At 33.9% G+C, this 22,395-nt stretch overlaps 1 protein-coding gene across 1 annotated transcript in view; it reads left to right on the top strand.

The window, feature by feature from the left end:
- LRP1B (LDL receptor related protein 1B) overlaps positions 1-22,395 on the top strand; it is a 1,792,671-nt gene that overhangs the window by 1,075,275 nt on the left and 695,001 nt on the right. The window contains exons 17-18 of the mRNA XM_036023545.1: positions 2,643-2,768; positions 7,227-7,343. Coding sequence (XP_035879438.1) covers positions 2,643-2,768; positions 7,227-7,343 — 243 coding nt within the window. The remainder of the gene's footprint in view (positions 1-2,642; positions 2,769-7,226; positions 7,344-22,395) is intronic.

Here is a 22,395-nt window from a genome sequence, read left to right on the forward strand (position 1 = left end):
TAAGTACTAATTGATTCAATTAGCCAAAGAGCATCTTTATCTAAGAGTAAGAGGTATATTTTTCTACTTTTTCTTTTACACAAATGATGTATTATTTACTGATTAAATTAATTGCTTCCTTTCTTCTGACTCACCATGTTTATTCATGATTTTACTGAATGCTCTCCACATAGCCACTCCCTAAAAAGTCAGTGCCAGCGCAGGCCACAAACATTTCATCACAATACCCATGCTTCAGTCCTTCACTTCTATGCTTCCGTGAGATTGTTCTGTTCACCAACTGCACAAAGAAAATTGTGTCCTTTATGAATATAAATGGATATTATACTTGTGTCATTAATGGTAGTGTTAAAATTTTTTGTCAGTATATTGTTTTCTTATTTCATCATGTTCTATCTCATCACCTGAGCTTCCATCATTGGTTTTTCCTGGAGTCTTCTAATTTACTCATAGTCTATATTCAACTATATCAACAAACTGTCTCTTTTACCTCCTCAATAGTTATTTTTTCATCTTTATCTTCTCTCAATCTTTACTGGCTAAATTAGGTTCATATCTTAGATTAACTCAGCAAGGATCCTGCTATTATTCCTACCAGAATGTCTGCTTTAAATAAAGCCCACTTTCCATGCTGCTTCCAGAATGATATTTATATAAAGAAATCTAATCTTGAAATTTCAATAACTATATAATCAATAAGTTAAATTCTAAAATTCATTTACTTACACATAAGGCACTTTATGTTATTTCTCTTTACATTTTACCCTCTGTGTCCTTATTAAGTTGAACTACAAGTAGGTCTCAAAAAACAGTATTTTCTCTCCTCTCTTTCTAGCTGTGGAATTCACCATAGTTTTCCTTTACTTCCACAGAGAAGTCTTTGTAACACCAAAAAAGTCTTCTCAATATAGCTCAACTGGAGTAAACATCTGTGTATTCCTTTACTATGGTAATTCCCACAGCACATTGCAATTATATGCTTACTTACATGGTGCATCTAATAGATGAATTTCTTTATGAAGGGGCATATTATGTTGTAGCATCTTTTGAATTTAGCAGAGCACCTAGAACATTAATGAATAAGTGTCTAAATAAATGGGGCAACAAAAACTTGAACATCTCTGGCCACCTTCCAACAGAATGATGTCATCTCTAAACATTTTAGCAATTCTGAGCAGCATTGTATTTCTGGGGTTCCATGGTTAATGTTCCAAAGCTATATAATTATATCAGAGGATCATTGTATATTTTAAGTACTCATAGCTTTGACCTTGAATTCTGCTTTCATTCTATTTTCTATTCTGTAACTTCTTAACTCTAAATCACAAGACTACAGGCTATATTTGCTCCTTCTTTTTGAACTTCTATTTCTATCACTGATGAAAATTGCAAAGGCCCTTGATCAAGCTTTAATGAAATGTTTATACATAATATTGATACTTTAAGATGTTGACCCTTCCTTATATTTGATAACATCTATTCTAGTAAGCAGTTATTCTTGCTAGAGTCCTGAAGTGAGTAGAAAATATTAATACGCTCAAATGCCAGAAAACATAAAGTTTTCTACTTCTTTAAAATGTACATGCATAGAAATTTTCTAAAAAAAGTAATTTTTTAGATTTTTCTAAAAAAATCTGTTTATCACCAAATCTACTGTAAATAAATAGTGTTTTGTAGAAACTGACTGGAAAGGCCTACATTTTCTATGTATCAGTATGATAAGACAACTCTCTTTAAAGTTCTATTTAGAACTAATACCAAAATTTATTTTTGTTATACAGAGGTGCAACTACTGGGCTTTAGAAAAATTACTTCAGAAAGAATATTGAGGCTTTGAAACAAATACTGAAGAGCATACCAATTCAGTCAGGAATTTAGCCTTCAGAATAAGGGAAAATAATCACATAAGGTTAAGTTTAAAATGGTCTCCTGTTGTGCTTAGATATTGGGAGGTTTAATCCTTAGCTGTGCACAGCTTCCCACATGAGAATTGGTCTTGTCTTCAGTATATTTGCTGCTTGCATGTTTGTTTATACTAGGAAAGAAAATTCGTAGTGATCAGTTTTGTTACTGGAATCATGCAGGATCTCATACTTAACCAATTCTAGCTCACAAGTGATGCTTTATTTTGAGGACAGATTTTACTTCCAGTTCTAAGAAACATCAGGGAAAGCATTAAAAAGTAGCCTTATTTAATATTTCAAAAATCATTTGAGTGAATGTGTGGTTTAAAAAAGGTTTTGATATATATTACTAGATAATATTACACATATTTGTTACATTTCACATTAAAATTTGAGCTTACTTTTAAGAGTTTTCTTTGTAAAAAATTTGAAATTGAGTAATCTGTTATGTTAAGGAATGAAAACAAAAGTTAGTGGAGCAATTGGTTTTATTGGAGGCATGAAAAATAAATATATTTACTTTCATATGAGATTTAATTACTTGTCTTCTATAAAATTATTACATTTTAACAGAGACTGGAATATTAATAGTTTTGATAAATAAGACACTGCATGAAAAAGCTGAGATGTATTATACTCTAATAATTACTGTAACTTTTCCATAACTAACTAAACATAACTTTGTTCAAATTTATATCATTAAGCTTTCTTCTTCTCTCCCTCTACCTCTTGCCCCAGTCAATCATAGCTGTCCTGATGATCAATTTCAATGCAAGAATAATCGCTGCATCCCCAAGAGATGGCTCTGTGATGGAGCTAATGATTGTGGGAGCAATGAAGACGAATCCAATCAAACTTGTGCAGGTAAAGATTTGTTTGGAGACATACATAAATCTCTTCCAAAGCTAATCTGCATAAAAATGCAGGTCAATGCTCACTAGTGCTTCTGACCTGATTATTGCAGTATTAAATGAATTCAATGTTTGATGCCACAAAAGCTAGACTATAATGATCTTTAACTTAATCTTTGAGCATGCCTTTGATTTCCAAAGTAATTTGGCACTTTCTCTGTCCATATGGACTGACTGGCGATATACTGCTTGGACAAGACTTGTCCCTGCAAAGTCTGACTTGGCAGTAGAGATTGAGGTTGGTTAGCATGTGATGATATAGGCCACTCACAAGAAAAACTCTATTTGTTTTGTTGCTGTCTTGCTGTTCTTGTTGTTTATTACTTTTTACCTTGGAAAATTAATTTATGCATTTTATGCAGAATTTGTGAATAGTTCTCTGTTCCTGGCATATTGTTTATGTGGGGTAGGAGGGTTTTTCCCCCAAGAAATCCCACCTACTAAACCTATTTATATTTCCACATTATGTGTCCCATTGTAATAAGCTTTTGAATCCTTAGCCAGATTCCTGTTGAACAGGAATATGCAGTTTGTGGTAGAGGTTGTAATAGTGTACCAGAAAGGTTGTTATTAGCCAGATAAATATTGAAAAATGATACTGACCAGCAGCACCCTAGTGCTTTTCTTTAAATGATGAAAAGGAAGTTATGGAGTTATTGTTCCTGTGCATTATGGGATTTCTCATTGCTACATGGCTATACAAGAAGCATAATTAGTGATGGGTAGAAAAATTCACATTGTAACAATGAATTTCTGATTCTCTGCTAGATAAATAATTCCACTGAGGAAGTGTAAATTTCCTATTTATGAGAGCAGCATTTGCTACAAAATTAGAGTCCTCCAGTGCAGCTCTGCTAATCTTACCTCCAAACTAACTTAGATCTGATGGGAACAACAACTGAAAAAGTAAAGGTTATGTCTTCTTGATATAAATCAAGCGATTAGAAAGTGCTAATTTAGTCGATGTGATTATATCATATAGGCAGACAGTACTTGTAGATTTATGCAATGAAACATCTTTCTCATCTGAAATCACTTCACTTTTCTTAGTAAACTAAGCAGGCTCATTTTCTCTAAGATTAGAACAGACAATGAATTCATATATTTTCAGGGCAAACTGCTCCTCAATGATAAGCCAGTAAATATTCTCTGCAGTAATAATTTATAACAGTTTTTCAAGCTTCAGAGTTAATGAGATGACACAAATTTTTAACAAGATGATTTTGTGAGATAGGCTTTAAGAGCTCTTTCTTATTGTCCTTTCTAATCACCAGCATTTTCTTAACAAGAGAAAAGTCTGAGAAAACTTTGATAGAATTAAACCTACAAGACCAGAATAGAATACAATTACATAAGAACATCACATTGAAGTATATTAGAAAATTTAACATATTCTTACTATAGGGTGAATAAGAATTTAATGAGCATAAAAATCTGCGATATTTCTCTTTAAAGCAAGAAAAAAAGAAATACTGAAGAAGCAGAATAGGTAGAGGATTAATGAAGAAAAAAGTTATGGAGGAAAAGAAAAAGTGGAGAGACTAAAAGGAAAAGAGGTAGGGAGGGAGAGGGGAATAACAAAAAGAAGGAAGAAAGGGAGGGAGGGAGAAACAAGGGAAGTAAAGAGGAAAGAGAGAAGAGAAAATAATTGAAAAATACCTCTCATTAAATTTCTCCTAAATGTTAAAGGTATTTTCTGCAACCAGTGGAACAGCACAGAGACATGTAAAAATTTTATTAATCTTTCTCATATTTCTATGCCCTCTCCTTACCAACAGATAAACTAATGCCAACATCTTCCTTCTTCTCTAGGCTAAAACAAATATATACATATTTTTTCAAGTAGGCATAGTTTTATTAAAATTACCTAGGGGCTTTGTTGATTTAATCTAATGTTAGAATAATTTAACAGAAGATCTGTAGAATCAGCCCAATGAGACAACATAGAAATATTTAATCCTACTTGAAACTCACCATTGCAAACCTTAGTAAGACACATATTTGTTGGGATACTAAAAATCTATTAATATAAAACACAACATGTAAAAAATGAATAAATCTAATATTATATGAAATGTTTTGTTTCAGGACCCTTCTCCACATAAGCAAAGCAAAAAATATAGTGTAATAATTTTCCTGGTATTCTTAAGTATAGGCACTGAGAATAGAAATGATATATCTAATCCAATATATCCAACCAAGCCAGTAAGTTTTCCATTTATTTTTCTTGAGTAATCTTTGAAGTAGTCACTAATACATCTTTACATTGCAAATGTATTTTGCTTAAAAGGAAACACATAGTATATAACTTTCAAGAAATTATTTTAAATGGCCTCTAAAAACCTGATTTATGGAAACCTATTTTAGTATGTTTGGATGACTTGACTTTGAACCACTCTATTTTATACCTATAGTTAGTAGCCAAGCTGACAGTGTGTTTTGAAGAAAAAGAACACATCCTTATTATCCTCAAGCCAGGAAACAAGAGGCAATGCACATATAATTTAAGTAATATTCTCTTGTCATAGTCACAAAAGTCCATACCCTAATCATTCCTCATCTGCCTTATCTTCTTCTAACCCAAATATTAATAGGTTTTAGTATGCACTTCCCAACATTTCTCTTTCTCTGGTCCAGTAAAAAGAAAGAATGGGTGGGATACTAATACTCATGAGCACAAATTTGTAGTTTAGAGGGAGAAAAGGAAAACAAAAGAAAATCACACACTTCAAAATAACTATGTAACAACCTAAGGCCGGGGAAAAGAGTTAGGGAAGCTATATAGGCTTTTCTGCTGTCAGAGGGTAACCTGATTGTAATAGAAAAAAGTAATCAAAATCCTTGAAGAACATAACCACTTAATGGAAGAGTTTTAATAACCTGCCTTTGGCTGACATAAAAAGCAAGACTCCATGTGTGTTCACTGAAACCCATAAAAGAGACCAAAGCAAAGTTCATTAATATCTTTTATTAAAAATCACACATTTTTATATAACTGTACTGAAAAGTGAGTTTAAAAATCTATCTTAGGGCAAAATATATATTTAAAAAATATAATCTGCATTCTTGCTCTATACATATTGGACCATTTAGAGATAAAAAAAAAATAAATGCAGTGGCCCTGGCTGGTGTGGCTCAGTGCATTGAGTGCCTGACAGCTAACCAAAGTTCCCCAGTTTGATTCCCAGTTAGGGCACATATCTGGGTTGTAGGCCAGCTCTCCAGTAGGGGGCACTCAAGAGGCAACCACACATAGATGTTTTCCTCTCTCCCACCCTTCCCCTCTCTAAAAATAAATAAATAAAATCTTTTAAAAACATGTGTGTGTGCACATATATATTTGTATGTGTATATTTATATAAATTATCACATATTATAATAAGTATAATATATCTAATACATTAATATATAGTATGTAATAATCACAATATACATTATTATATATAACATTATATCTAATATAATTATATTATATGCACTTATATTATATAATGCATTATATTATAATATGCATTGCATGATTAATATAATTCATCATATATAATATAATCACATCATATAATTATATTGTGTATGATTAATTATACTATGAAATTGATATTATATAACTATAATATATAATATTATATAATTAATAAAATTGTATATAACATCACATATAATACAATACAATATAACATATGATTATAGTATATTATATGTTGTATTATATATAAATATATACGTGTATGTGTGTATAATAAATGCATTGATAATGTTAGAAGAAAATCATAATTCTGTAATTCTGGCCCTGGCCTGGCTGGTGTGGCTCAGTGGATTGAGTGCTGGACTGAAAAGCAAAGGGTTGCTGGTTGGATTCCCAGTCAGGGCACATGCCTGGGCTGTGGGCTAGTTCTTCAGCAGGGCGTATATGAGAGGCAACCATACATTGATCTCTTTCTTCCTCTCTTCCTCCCTCCCTTCCCCACCCTCTAAAATAAATAAATAAAATGTTGCAAAGAAAATAAGAGAAAAGGGTAATTCTGACCCCCATTGTTAGAAACTAGATTCCCTGAGGTAGTGTTTAAATCCTTCCTCCTACAGTGCAGTAAAAGTTTTCTTGGGTTTTGGGCAAACACCATTCAAAATTCTTTTTTTAATTAAAAGTTGGATGAAGTTTAATTCAACTGTATATTCATAAGCATGTGACAGGAAAAAATTTTAAATAATGATTTTAATTGAAGGGCAAAGCATGTGAACTTTAGAGAGATAAGCAAGCTGGCATTGTCATAAACTAAATAAAAATTTACTTTCAAAATATTTTATCTACTAAAGCAATATAATATATTTAAAAAGGTATTGAATGAGTTATCTTTAATACTGCTTTAAAGGCCTGTAAATGTATTCTTTGTAAATTAATTGATCACCATAGCTAAGACATGCCAATCGGACCAGTTTTCTTGTGGAAACGGACGCTGCATTCCCAATGCGTGGCTGTGTGACAGGGAAGATGACTGTGGTGACGAGACAGATGAAACGGAATCTTGTGGTAAGTTGGGAGTGAACCCTGGTGTTAGTAGAGACTGGGTCAGATACAAGATTCTATCACTATAATCTCTATTAAAAGGTTATTCTATTATTAAAAGGTTTGATTATCCTCTATTAAAAGGTTTTATTTATAAATGCAAGTCAACAGAGTCTTTTGGGCACAAATGTATCATTTCATGATTAAAAATATATCCTATTAATGAGGAAGTATCATATCTTCAGGTAAAATAAATGGATCCAAATATAGTAGGTTTTTTATTAGGAAGTGGTTATAATAAGGCAAGCATGACATTGTCTAATGATCATTATTAATCTTATGTCTATATGATTACAGTTTTCAAACAGAATATACTGAGTGACATTTGGAGAAAATGAGGACATGTTTCTTGTTGGCATACCTATGTTATATTCTTAGAGAAATAAGCAATAAAGGTTGAGGATACATAGTTGGTAAACCATGTGCTTCATTTCCATAGATATTTTATTCTGAAGGACAAATTGTTATTAGTTTAAGAAATTTTGTTAATAGTAAAATTCCTTGTCAATTTTCTTTAATCCTCCTACTTTTGAAAATAATAAATTTAATGTTACATGAAGTTACAGCTTTAATTTTTCTCATTTGTACCCAAACATCAGTATATTTATGATGATTTGTCACAATAATACATAGAGAAAAACAGTAGAATAAACCATATTTTCTTAGATATGTGCTTTATTTCAGGCATAGCTATGGATTCTTCATATAACTATGATGATATAACATATATAACTATGTTATATAAAGTATATAAACTATATTTACATAGTTATATAAATACAGCTATAACATATATTACACATGTTTAGGACATATACTAAAATAATGAAATTGAATATATATTTTTTAATAATTTAACCTCATGTTATAATACTTTTAACATTTGGAAACAATTTTTTTTACCCTAAAATTGAAATGGCTTTATTTAGAGGGTGCATTCACTTTTTAACTATATCTTTTTATTAAAAATTTTCTAATACTACACTAATAAGCCCCTGTAGGTATTTGGGTTTGTAACATCTGAATAAATGTATAAATTAAGTAGTGCAGTTTGCCATTTTAAAGAAGACAATATTGATGTTCAAGAAGAAAGCAATAGAGACCCAAACAAATATTTAATAGTACAGTTTTGACATTCAATATTATTTTTTATTAGTTTCAGGTATACATAATAGTGGTTAGAGTATCATATAACTTATCAAAGTGGTCCCACAATATTCCAACTACCACCCAGCACCATAATACTTAATATGCTGTTATTGACTATATTCCCTATGCTGTAATTTACATCTCCATTACTCTTCGGTAATTAACAATTTGTATTTCTTAATCCCTTCATCTTTTCACTGAGCCCACTACACCTTCTCCCCTCTGGCAACCATCAGTCAATTCTCTGTATGGCTAAGTCTGTTTTTGTTTGTTGATTTAGTTCTTAGATTTCACATATAAGTTAAATCAAATGGCATTTGTCTCTCCCTGTTTGACTTAATCCACTAAGCGTAATACCTTCTAAGTCTATTTTACTTATGTAGTCCTATTTATTTTTTTTTTATTTTATTTCCCTTGCCCGAGGAGATATATAAGAAAAATTATTGCTAAGAGAAACATTAGAGGTTTTATTGCTTATGTTTTCTTCTAGGAATTTTATGGTCTCAAGTCTTATACTCAAGTCATTAATGCATTTTAAGTTTTGTTCTTGCATATAGTTTAAGAAGGTGGTTTAGCTTCAATTTTTTGCATGTATCTGTCCAAAGAGACGCTCTTTAACCCATTGTATGTTCTTGCCCCCTTTGCCATATATTAATTGGCCATATAAGTGTGAATTTATTTCTGGGCTCTGTATTCTGTTCCATTGATCTCTGTGTCTGTTTTTATGCCAGTACCATGCTGTTTTGATTATTATAGCCTTGTAGTAAGGTTTGTTATCAGGTGACAAGATACCTCCAAGTTTGTTCTTCTTTCTCAAGATTGCTGTGGCTATGTGTGGTCTTTTCTGGGCCCATAAAAAGTTTTGAAATATTTTGTCTAGTTCTGGGAAATATGCCATTGCATCTTGATATGAATTGCATTGAAACTATCAATTGGTTTGGGTAGTATGGATGTTTTACCAATTTTAATTCTTTCTATCCATGAGCATGGTATATGATTCCATTTATCTGTACCTTCTTCATTTTCTTTCCTCACTGTCTTATAATTTTCCAAGTTCACATCTTTTATCTCATTGGTTAAATTTATTCAAAAGCATTTTATCTTTTTTCTATCAGTTCATTATTGGTATATAAAATGCAAACAATTTCTGAATATCTATTTTGTATCCTGCTACTTTGTTGAATTCATTTTATTGGTTTTCATAATGGTTTTTTTAAAAGATTTTATTTATTTATTTTTAGAGAGGGAAGGGAAGGAGAGAGAGAGAGAGGGAGAGAGAGAGAGAGAGAGAGAGAAACATCAATGTGTGGTTGCTGGCGGTCATGGCCTGCAACCCAGGAATGTACCCTGGCTGGGAATTGAACCTGGGACACTTTGGTTCCCAGCCTGTGCTCAATCCACTGAGCTATGCCAGCCAGGGCTGGTTTTCATAGTGTTTTTGATAGAATCTTTAGGGATCTCTATATACAGTATCATGTCATTTACAAATAATGTCCACTTTACTTATTGCCTCCTGATTTGGGTGCCTTCTATTTCTTCTTTTCTGATTTGTGTGCCTAGGACTACAATGCTGTGTTGAACAAGAGCAGTAAAAGTGGACATCCCTGTCTTGTTACTGATTTAAGAAAAACAATTTTAGCTCTTTCCCCTTGATAATGATGCTAGTTGTGGGTTTGTCGTATATGGCTTTCATTATGTTCCCTTTATTCACACTTAAAAACATTTCTTTTTTGTAAATGAGTACTGAATTTTGTCAAATATTTTTCTGTATCTATTGATATGATCGTTTGATTTTTATGTTTCATTTTGTTTGTGTGGTATGTCACATTTATTGATTCGTGAATCAATCATACCAACCTTGCACCCTGGAATTAAATACCACTTGGTTATGGTGTATGATTTTTTTAATGTATTGCTAAATTCAGTTTTCTAATATTTTTGTGAGAATTTTAACATCTATGTTCCTCAGGGTTGTTGGCCTATTATTTACTTTCTATATAATATCTTTATTTGATTTTGGAATCAGGATAATACTGGCCTCAACAATGAGGTTAGAAGTCTGCCCTCCTCCTGAAGTTTTTTGGAATAAGTTTGAAAGGATTTGTGTTATTTCTTTTCTGACTGGTAAAATATGCCTGTGAAGTCATTCAGTCTAGGACTCTTGTTGGAATTTGTTTTGATTACTGCTTTGATTTTGTTGGTTGTATTTGTTGCTTCTTTGTTTCTTGTTGATTAAGTTTTTGAAGATATTATGTTTGAAGAGATTATGTGATAAATCCTGCAAATTTATCAATTTCTTTCAGAGTGGCCAATTTGTTAACATATAATTGCTTATACAATTTACTTATAATCCTTTGCATTTTTTTTTTTTTTTTTTTTAATATTTTATTTATTTTTTTTTTTAGGGAGGGAAGGGAGGGAGAGAGAGAGAGAGAGAGGGAAACATCAATGTGCGGTTGCTGGGGGTTATGGCCTGCAACCCAGGAATGTACCCTGGCTGGGAATCGAACCTGGGACACTTTGGTTCCCAGCCCGCGCTCAATCCACTGAGCTACGCCAGCCAGGGTCCTTTGCATTTCTATTCTGTTAACTGTCATATATCATCTTTTATTCTGATTTTTTAAATTTGTTTCCTCTCTTTTTTTTTCTCTTGATGAATCTGGTTAAAGGTTTGTCCATCTTTTTTTTTCCTCCCCCAAGGAAAGAGTTCTTGGTTTCATTGATTTTCTTTTTTCTTATTTTCTTTTCTTTTTAGAATCTATTTCCTTTACTTCTTCTCTGATATTTCCCTTTATGTCCATTAATATTTGCTTTATATATTTATGTTGAGTGTATAAATGTTTACAAGTGTTATATCCTGTTTTTGAGTTTGCCCCTTTATCATTATTCAGTATTTTCTTTTATTTTTAATATATTTTATTGATTATGCTATTACAGTTGTCATATTGTTTCTCCCCTTTATTCTCCTCCACCCTGTACCCCCTCCCACCATCATTCTCCCACCTTAATTTATGTCCGTGGGTCATATATATAAGTTCTTTGACATGTTCATTTCCCATACTATTCTTAACCTCCCCCTGTCTATTTTGTACCTACCATTTGTGCTTCTTATTCCCTGTACTTTTCCCCCCATTCACCCTCACCCCCTTCCTGCTGATAACCCTCCATGTAATCTCTATTTCTGTGAATCTATTCCTGTTCTAGTTGTTTGCTTAGTTCTTTTTTTTTTTTTCAGGTTTGATTATTGAAACTTGTGAGTTTGTTTTCATTTCACTGTTTGTATTTTTTGATCTTCTTTTTCTTAGATAAGTCCCTTTAACATTTCATATAATAAGGGATTGTGATGATGAACTCCTTCAACTTGACCTTATCTGGGAAGCACTTGATCTGCCCGCCCCATCCTAAATGATAACTTTGCTGGATAGAGCAATCTTGGATGCAGGCCCTTGCCTTTCATGACTTCAAATACTTCTTTCTAGTCCCTTCTTGCCTGTAAAGTTTCTTTTGAGAAATCAGTTGGTAATGTAATGGGAACTCCTTTGTAGGTAACCGTCTCCTTTTCTCTTACTGCTTTTAAGATTCTCTTCTCTTTAATCTTGAGTAATGTAATTATGATGTGCCTTGGTATGTGCCTCCTTGGGTCCAACTTGTTTGGGACTCTCTGGGCTTCCTGAACTTCCTGGAAGTCTATTTCTTTCACTAGATTGGGGAAGTTCTCCTTTATTATTTGTTCAAATAAGTTTTCAATTTATTTCTCTTCCTCTTTTTCTTCTGGCACTCCCAGAAGATTCGGATGTTGGAACATTTAGTTGTTCCAGAGGTTCCTCAGCCTCTCCTCATTTTTTTGAATTCCTGTTTCTTCATTCTGCTCTGGTTGTATGTTTATTTCTTCCTTCTGCTCCAAATTGTTGATTTGAGTTCCTGTTTCCTTCCCTTCACTGTTCCCTATATATTTTTCTTTATTTGACTTTGCATAGCCTTAACTTCTTCCTCTATTTTTCAATACTCAAACATTTCTGTGAGCATCCTGATTACCAGGTTTTTGAACTCTGCATCTGATAGTTGGGCTATCTCTTCATTGCTTAATTCTTTTTTTTTTTTTTTTTTTTGGTGCTTTGATCTGTTCTTTCATTTGGGCCATGTATTCTTTTGTCTCAGCTCACCTGTTATGTAGTAAGTAGTACAGCCTTAGGTATTTTCCAAGGTGGGGCAACCCATATGGCTGCATTGTGGTGCTGTATGTGGGAGAGGGGTCAGAGAGGGAACAATGGTGCTTGATGATTCTTGGCTGGCTTTCAGTCACTTCCCCCACTACCCAAAACCAAATTGGAGATGTTTGGTCCTGATTCCCAATTAAGTGGTTTGTGTATGGGTCTCTCCAATGAACTTTTCTCTGAAGCTGGGAGGTTCTACCACTGCTGCAACCCCCACAGATTTTTACAGACAAAGGTTTTGAGGCTTTATTTGCCTGTGCTGGAACCCTGGAAGTGGTCTGTCTCACTCCCCTGTTGTTCCTCCCAGTTTATCTGCACGCAAATGTGGGACTTCCCAATGGGCCAGCCTCTGCCTCACTCAGTCTGCCAGCCTCCACCTTGCCTGCCCCAGTCCTCAAGCTGCAGTCTTTCCATAAATACTCTCTAGCCTGACTGCCCATCTCTGCCCCTCCTACCGGTCTGGATGAATGTTTCTTCTTTAATTCCTTGGTTGTCATTCCTCCATACAGTTTGATTTTCAGGCAATTCTGGTTATTTTTTGCCTGTTTGTTTTTAAATTTATTATTGTCCTTCTTTTGGTTCTGTGAAGAGGCACAATGTATCTATCTATACCTCCATCTTGGCCAGAAGTTGAGACCTTTCTTTAAGTGTGCCACTTGTGGAGCTAATTGGGTCATGCTCCGTAGTGGCTTGTAGCCCACCACCTGGTGTGTTTGTTCTGGGGCTTCTAGGGGAAAATTATGTCAGACACTGCCTGTGACTGGCCCAGGGCACCTATTAGGAGCTAAAAAATAATCCACAGTTGGTAGTTTCCAGTGCTGAGCCTTGGTCCATGTACAAGTGTCCAAGTTGCATACAAGGCTGGCTGCCACCAGTGCTGAATCTGGGGCAAGTAAGCAAAAGATGCAAAACATCCTGAGACCTGCTGCCACCTGCTGATTGCCCATGAGGCTCAGCTACTGAAAAAGGTCTGGCAATATACAAATTGTGTGAGGCAGTTTCTCGGGGAGTCACTAGATAAGGGAAAATGGTTATCACCAGGTGGAAGCTGAACTAACCTCCTCCCCTGGTGTAAATGCTCCTACCACGGCCAATGTCAAGCTGTCAGTGTGACTCTCTGACTGTGGAGTTGGGAAATGTTCACACCAGCATACTATATTTTCACAATGGTTATAATACATGTAAATAATTCCAAAAGCTAAATAATTAGGAATTTATCATCCTTGAAAATGTATTGACTTTGTTTTCAACATTATTTATTTAACTGTAAATTTATATAATTATTTTTTTTAATAATGGCTGTGTGCTTAACAATTGACTCATAGAATTCTTGGAAGTTTAGAAATCAGTTCTTGAAAGCTAGTACAAAACACCTTTAGTTCGCTACCAGGTATGAATACAGGGTGACATTTAGTTGTCCAATGTTTGGTTGTAAAATATAGGCAGATTTTATAGAATGTATTTCTCTGTGCAGAAAGAATATTGGAGCTCAATGGAAGACCAGAAGAATGGCAAAGTCACATGAAGCCAGGGCACTTAGGACAAATGAGGCTAATAAAAGTAACATCTCTGAACTTCTCTCTGAATTTAGAACTTCATCATCTCTCACAGACATCTCTAAGAGCAGAGAAAAAACTACCCCTAAGAATCTAGGCTGAGGGCCTCTCACCCACCTCTATTTTCCATTTGTTTCCAGTGGAAAGGAAGGTCCTATGGTTTTCAAGTGCCAACAGTGAAGCCCCAGTGAGTAGCTGCATTACCAGAAATCAAAACCTCAGAGCTACAGAGATACCTTCTCTGTCCCAACCATGTTAGCAAAGCAAAACTATAATAAAGACTCTCCATGATGACCCTTGATATATTAACATAGTTCTTAAATAATTTCATAAGTAGATAAGATAGCTAATGGTGGAGGGACAGCTGGCTAGTGGTCTGCATGTGTTGTTGTAGGGCCAGTTGTCTTCAAAGCACTCTAACATTTTGCAGCAGACTGTGGGGGTCCCTGGGCATGCAGTGGAGACAGCAGAATTGATGAAGAGAGTGACTAAGAAAGAGCAGGGTAGTCCAGGACAGGCCAGAAGAGACCCCTGCCTGGACTTTCCTCCCAGAACGCGAGCCATAGTAGTAGGCAGCAGAAAATTACACAGGAGGTATAGAATTGAATTTTTCAGGGGTGCCCCTGTCAGAATTGAGATGGCCTGTGACTATAAAATGATGAATACTCTTAATGTCATGAGTATAAAATGGTCCTAGAAAGGTAGCTGTGGATTGGGGAAATTTAAAAAAAAAAAAAAAAAAAAAAAAGCACAGAACAAACCCTGTGTCATAGGAAGGATAGCATCACTAGGAAAAAACAAAAAACTATGGTGACATTAAACATGCAGGTTGGTTTCAGGACCATGTTTCCTATGCAATGTAACACATGTGTTTCTCTCCAAGTGTTGTCCTCTCTGTAGTCAAATACATTTATTTTTTATATCATCATTTTAAATAAAAATTTCTGTCAGTAGAGAAGCTTATAGTGAAGCTCTGGTAGGCACAATCACTTTTAAAGCTGTTGAGAGAATTGCATAGATTTCTCTTATAACAAAAATTATTCTGCACTAAATTCAAAATGACAAAAATATGAATTTTTAAATTCACTTTGTTGAGAAGCTATCACTCTACTTGTCAATAATCTAGAAATGGATATAGGTCCATCTCATTCCCTGTTTTACCCATCATCATTATAAAACTTGGACTGATCATATATTATTTTGCCCTTTGGAATTGGTCAAGTTCCCATAGGCTTAATACTATTAGAAGGCTCTGCAATCACTTTTTTCCCCTAACACTTCAGTTCCAGGAACAACCTCTTTTGTATTTAAATAACTACTGCTTTACAACAAAAACAATATTAAAATTTAGAATTAAATATATGAGAATCCTATGCTTAGGAATGCTTCTTGTAAAACATAGAAGCCAAGCCTATTACATCTGGGCTTCAGATTTTCAGTGCAGTGCACTAGTACCCATTGACAAATGTGATTCATTTTACTTGCATTTGTCTTTACAAGTTAATTGCACTTATTAGGTTGAGATTGTATTTGGCAAACATTTAAATAATTAGGAAGGCCCTTGAGGGTTCTGTCTTAATCTTTAAACAATATTAACTTTTTCAGTAATCTTCATATGTTGAAAGGAGAATCTGTAAATTGATGTTACAAATAAGAGAGGATATGTTAAAATTGTGAAGCCTCTGTTAGAAGGGGATTATGTGTGGAAGAACTAAATGATCAATCTCATTTCCAGGATAGGACTTAGCATGGGTTCTCAACCTGAGTTGTCAAAAAAAGAATGACCTGAGGAGCTTTAAAATCACCTGTCTATACCCAACTCTAGACTAATTAATTAATTAAGAATCTCTGGGGGTGGGACTCATGAATCAGATATTTAATGATTTCTATATGGTATTAATATGTACTCAAGCCTGAGAGTTATTAACTTAAGATGTTGTTTCTCAAACTCGAGCAGCATGAATCAGATTTCCTGGCAGGCTTGTTAAAACCAGAATGTTGGGCCACTTCACCCATTCCCAGAGTCTCTGATCCAGTAGCTCCTGGGTTGGGCCCAAGAATTTATGTTTCTAATACATTTCCCCTTGATTCCGACTCTCATGCTCGTCCTCCTGGAGTCCCACTTTAGGAACCACTAACTCAAGGAAACCACCACTTATATTTGATTTTGTCTTGCATATACTTAATAATATAATTATGTTTATATGTGCAAAATTAATTCAAGATGGAAACAATTATTCAGACAAATTTCCTTCCTATCCCTGAATTATAGTATTAAATATAAGGGTATTTCATGATTAATTATACAAATATTTCAAAAAATTCTCCTTTTGGCTTTTGGACAATTTACTGAAAAACAATATAGTTGTTTATTTTAAACTTTAGCAACGTTTGGGTTGTTCTGTCTTCCAGGTTTTTAAATGTAGGTTTAAACATAGGTTTTGTTTTTAAATAAATGCACCTTAATATGAATTAATAACTTATAATTTGTTCAAAGGGTTTAACTTTGGAAAATACCTAAAGTTTATTGAAAGATTGAGTGACAATTAAATGGGGAATAATGAAAAAATCTACTAAAATTTTCTAAGTTAATGCTACTCCATTTTATGGGTGTTTATTTTTTAATCTTTGGAGATAGTAGAACTCTGTCTTGTGTACTTGTAATATTATAATTTTACTCTACATTATTAAAGAGCAAAGTATCTCAGAAAGAGACTTGATAAGTGTGAGACAAAAACAGAAGAGCTCTAAAAGAGAAATAATTGCATTTAAATTAGTTTAACTAAATTATCAGAAAAACAAAGTTTCTGATTAAGTGTAATTTTTCAACTTGGTAGGAAAAAAACTGCATATGTGTGTAACAAATTTAATGAGGTTCATTAACCCAGTGGAGAACTGATATGAAATATGATTATTGCCAAGCACTGCTTTCATCTGCTTTGCCATTCCTTAATAACATCTTGGCAGACACAATAACTTTGGTAACTCTTAGTTCCTATAACTTTGATTGAATCATCCAATATTATTTCTTAGTCCAAGATTTCTCCTCTGTTGTTGCCAGTTAAACTTGAGGTTCTAGGAACTTGGATGAGAGGGGAATGTGTTTTGTGTTTTCTTGTCTTTTTTCCCATCTTTTTTCCCCTCCCCACTTTTCCTCTCTCTCTAGACTTAATACTTCAGGCAGAGGGGACAGATGGAGCAAATGGGTGACATCTTTTAAGGAGGCTTCCTGGTAACATTTTCTCTGCTTCTCTGAGCTGAATATTACAGTCCTCTGACACATGAGAAATGCAGTTTCTTGCAGGCTTTTATGTGAAATCTTCAAACACACCTGATGTCTCCTCCTCTCAGTTCCCTGAATACTTTCTTCTCTGTGTCCCTTCTCCCTTCTTTATGGCCCTTTCACATCACAATCTCAATCTCTTTTATTCCCTACCCCTCATCTTTCCCACCGAAAGTGTTATATATTGCGGCCGTAAGTTGCTACAACATGATCGCTTTGGGGCTGTCCTCTTGGTTGCATTGCTGATATCAAAAAAAGTTTTGCCCATTTTTCCTGCATTCACCTTATTTTGCTCTTCCAAATGTTGAGATCAAACAGCTTTCCAGATGACCCATCTCTGAAGCCTACCACAACCCTATAGTCCTTTCCTCCTCTCTGGATACAGGATAAAATGGCCAATGTAGTTCCTGTGCAACACCCAGTCAGTTCTCTCTTTTCATGCACCCACAGCATTTCTTGAATGGCTCTCATGCATTCTCTCCTTCCCTTGAATCCACTGCTTTCTCCACAAGGTTGGCTTGTAGAGTACTCTCTTTTTATGTAGAATGTCTCCAAATACTGGGTTCTTTCTATAGAATGTGGAAGTTCTTAGTGTCTCCCAGTTCTTAGTGCTGAATTGAAGAAGGGCAATACTGTTATAAGTGTTTGTTTACTTACCTCATTTATTTTCTTTCTTTTTCTCACTATATGTCTCTCTTTAGCATGTAAGCATATACCTACCAATGCATATATTCAATACATAGGAATTTAAAAAAATAAGAAATATCATTCATTTACCCCCTCATGTTATGGAAAAAAAAAAAGCTGAAGCACTTGGAGTTGTATGTCCAAAATTTCAAAATAAGTTAGTACATGTAGCAATATTGAAACACATCCCTATTCACCTCTAGTTGTCTATTTCAGAGAATCACGGACTTTGTACATTGAATATAGATGTTACATAATTCAAACTTTCATCCAATATAAGAATTCTTCTAAAACTGGTCTCCAAGATACTTATCCTGTTCTTGTTTGAATATTTTCAGGAACAAAAAATTGGCAATTTTTCAGGATAGTTTATTTTACTGTTGGGCAGTAATCAAATTTCAGAATATTATTCCTTTATAAAGCCAGCATCTCCATTCTCAAAGATTATACTCAGGTATACTCTTCTGTCCTTTGAAGCTACACAGGCTGAATTTATAACCTTCCCACAGGATAGGTCTTTAGATAATAAAAGACCATCATGTTCACCTACAACTGCTCAGATTAATCACACTACTTCCTTCATTTTTTCCTTACATGATAAAAATGATTGCAGGCTCTTTTCCTGCCAATTGCCCTATTGTGCATATAGTTGCATTTTTAATAACTTTAGTAAAATTAACAGCCAAAGTGGGGAGTTGATGTTCTTAAGTATAGAGTTTCAATTTGCAAGGTTAAAAAAAAATTCTGGGGACCTGCTGCACAACAATATAAATACAGGTAACAGTAGTAAACTTTGCCCTTAAAAATAGTTGAAAATGTAAATTTTATGTGTTTTTTTGCTACAGTTTTTTAAAAATTCGTGGCCCAGAATTGTATTTTTACATTAAATTATAGTGGGCAGATTACCTTCAGTAATTGGGATTTTAGGCTTCTGTTAAGGCAGTCTTAGATGGTAGCCTTGATATGTAACTGACATATTGAATTACTAGTCTTTAAAATACCTAAGCTTTCTTATAGACTCGATCATTCCTTTTGGGTACTTCCAATATTACATTTCATTTTTTTTTTAGTTTTATTTTGATGGGGGAGTTTGTTTTCACCCTTTGACCTTCATTTTCTTCTTACTCCAACCCCCTTGCAGTTTTACATTTATAGTGCTAATGATGTCTCCCAGTTTTGTGTAATTCACAGATTTGATACATATAACTTTTAAGGCTGTAACCAAATCATGGTAACAAAGTCATGAATCTTTTGGTGAGCTACTGAAAATATTCTCCTGGGGAAAAATATACTGATACAATAATTAGAACTGAAGATACAGTTTTGAACCAACTATTCATCCACCTACATTTACTATCATCTAGCATACAATTTTTTTCTTTGTTTGTTTATCATGAGATTTCTGATGTTTCTAAAATACAGATATACCCTTTCATTGCATTTTCATGATTTACACATATAAACTTTGAGCAAAAATACTGCTGACAAAATACTTTAACAAGTTTCTTCTAGAATGATCATCAGAGATATACTTAAACTTCATCTCTCTACAGTTTCCATATTTTCACTCATTTTTGAAATTAAGGTAATCTTACCTTTTTCCAGTTTTTATTCATCTTATCTTCTACTTATTCCAAAATAACTGTCAATATTCAGAGATCAAAAATGTTTTGATGTTTCATTACTTGTTTGATAAGTTGTCTGACTATGAAGATAAACTCATTTTTAGCGATTAAGTGCTTAGTTTTTCTCTACTTTGACTTAGAGCTTTAATTTTCTCTCAAACCTTATTATTTTTTATTCTCCAATATCAATTATTTTTATTAAAATGATATAAACCAAAGAAACTGAGAAACTATTTTTCTTGTCTCAGCCATGCAGATTAATGCTTTGTATCCCAGATAGTCTTTTTAATTTTTTCATACCTTCATATTAAACCATTATTATGCTTTCATTCAAAAGTGGTTATAAAGGCTACTGTTCAGTTGTCTTCATATTATTCTATAGGTATGTGGCATGCTTTTACATTTATATTTGGTTATAGAGGGCTCTTGTATATATTTGATTAATTAGGCTTTTTCTGCAGAAAAGTGGGACATTCAGCAAACCCTGGCAAAATATATGGAAAGCCACATACATAAATTATTAAAACAGCTTTTAGTTCCTTCACCTAACTCAGCATTTCCCCAACTTCTTGCTTGAGGGTAGGAATCGCCTGATGTTCATGTTACTGATAACGGTCCCCAGGTTCCAATGCTCCTCCACAGACCCCCATTCATTAGGCCTTAGATAGAGTTCAGGAATCTGTATTTTGGGAAAAGCAACTCATGTGATTCTTACCCTAAAACAAGACCACATGATTTAAACTGTTTTTTCAACATTCCCTACAAATTAGTATTTGTTAGGACTGCTTTAAAAAATTACCACAAATGTGATGGCTTAAAACAACAAAATTTTACTGTCTGTGTGTGATGCCCAGAAATTCAAAAACCAGGTGTCAGTGGGCTTCTGTGAAAGCTCTGGGGAGAATTTTCTATGACTGTTCAGCTTCTGTTGGCTCCTGCAGCTTCTTGCCTGTGGCGTCATGACTCAAAGCCCTGGTCTCTGTATTTACATGGCTTTCTTCCCTGTGTCTCTGTCAAATCCCCTCTTCTTTATGTTATAAGACCTGGTCATTAGATTTCAGGCCCACCCTTAAACCAGGGTGATCTCATTTTGTGACCCTTAATTTAATTATATCTGCCAAGACCCTTTCTCTAAATAAGGTCACATTCACAGGTACCGGGGTTTAGTCATATCTTTTTTGATACATATAATTCAACCCACCACACGTGGGGAACTTTATTATGCCTCATACCACCAATTGAATTATAGTAAAGACTGAGGTATAGATAGTTTCAGAAGCTGTTCAGGTGATTCTAATATGCATCCAGGTTTGTGAAAAACTCTCCTAATATCTATCATTTAGTACCTGGTTCCATGTCAACTTCTTACCTAATCTCTCTATTAGGTCTTTGGTTTACTGAGATTCTTTTGCTTTTGTATCATGTCTAGAGTTCTGCCCTACCACAATAATTTGCTGGATCACAGCCACTGGGCAATAATAATTCTTACTGTCTCTCTGGTGTGAACTAGAATGCATTGCTTTAAATTTCGTTTGAGAGTAAACATGATTTTTTTGGATTTTTCAGCAGCATTGTATATAAAAATATACACATACATATATACCTATATTATATGTACATATTTATACATCCAAATCAGGATCAGATGAGATAATATATGTAAAATCCAAATGTTATATATCTAGTTATAAATGAGATATGCTTATGAAACATATTTATATCACAATTGTGAATGGGAATCAACAGAAGTGGGGACAAGGAATCCTAAAATATAACATTTGCACTAAAAGCCAATGAGGATAAGAAATTTGTTAAAAATTACTCTTATCGGCCCTGAGTTGTGTGACTCAGTTCGTTCCGCCTCTTCCCACAAAGTGAAAGGTCACCAGTTTGATTACTGGTCATGGCACGTGCCTGGGTTGTGGTTTGATCTCCCATAGGGGTGCATATGAGAGGAAACCCATAACTATTTTTGGCGTTCTTTCTTCCTTCCCTCCCCCCTCTCTAAAATTAGATGGATAGATAGATAAAACCTTTAAAAATACTCTTAATAATGTACTAATTTTTAAATGGTAAAAATAAAGCAAACAAAAATTATCCCTGGCAACCTGATTCTATTTCATGGCCCTAAAGAGTCTATTCCTTGTGCCTACCTGGTGCGACAATTACTAATCCCTGAGTATGGATCAGAATGAAAAAAAATATGACAAATACCATGTAACATATAGTTTTTAAAGTTTGTCATATCAATATAAAATTTATTTTATTTATTTCTCTTGAAGGATGTAATATTATAAATACACACACAAACATACAAAAGATCATCATTTTCTGAAAAATAGCCTTAAAATAAATAGCAAAATTAATTTACCTGAAATACATTTAAATAGTTTGGGTTTGATAAAAACTCTATGTCAAGTATTCTTTGTTGATTTCTTATGGCACATTTCACTGGGCATTCTACTTTACTAAAGATACTACTTTTTCTAATCATTTATTGGA

The sequence above is a fragment of the Phyllostomus discolor genome, chromosome 4 (assembly GCF_004126475.2).
Source record: "Phyllostomus discolor isolate MPI-MPIP mPhyDis1 chromosome 4, mPhyDis1.pri.v3, whole genome shotgun sequence".
Classification (NCBI taxonomy): Eukaryota; Metazoa; Chordata; class Mammalia; order Chiroptera; family Phyllostomidae; genus Phyllostomus; species Phyllostomus discolor.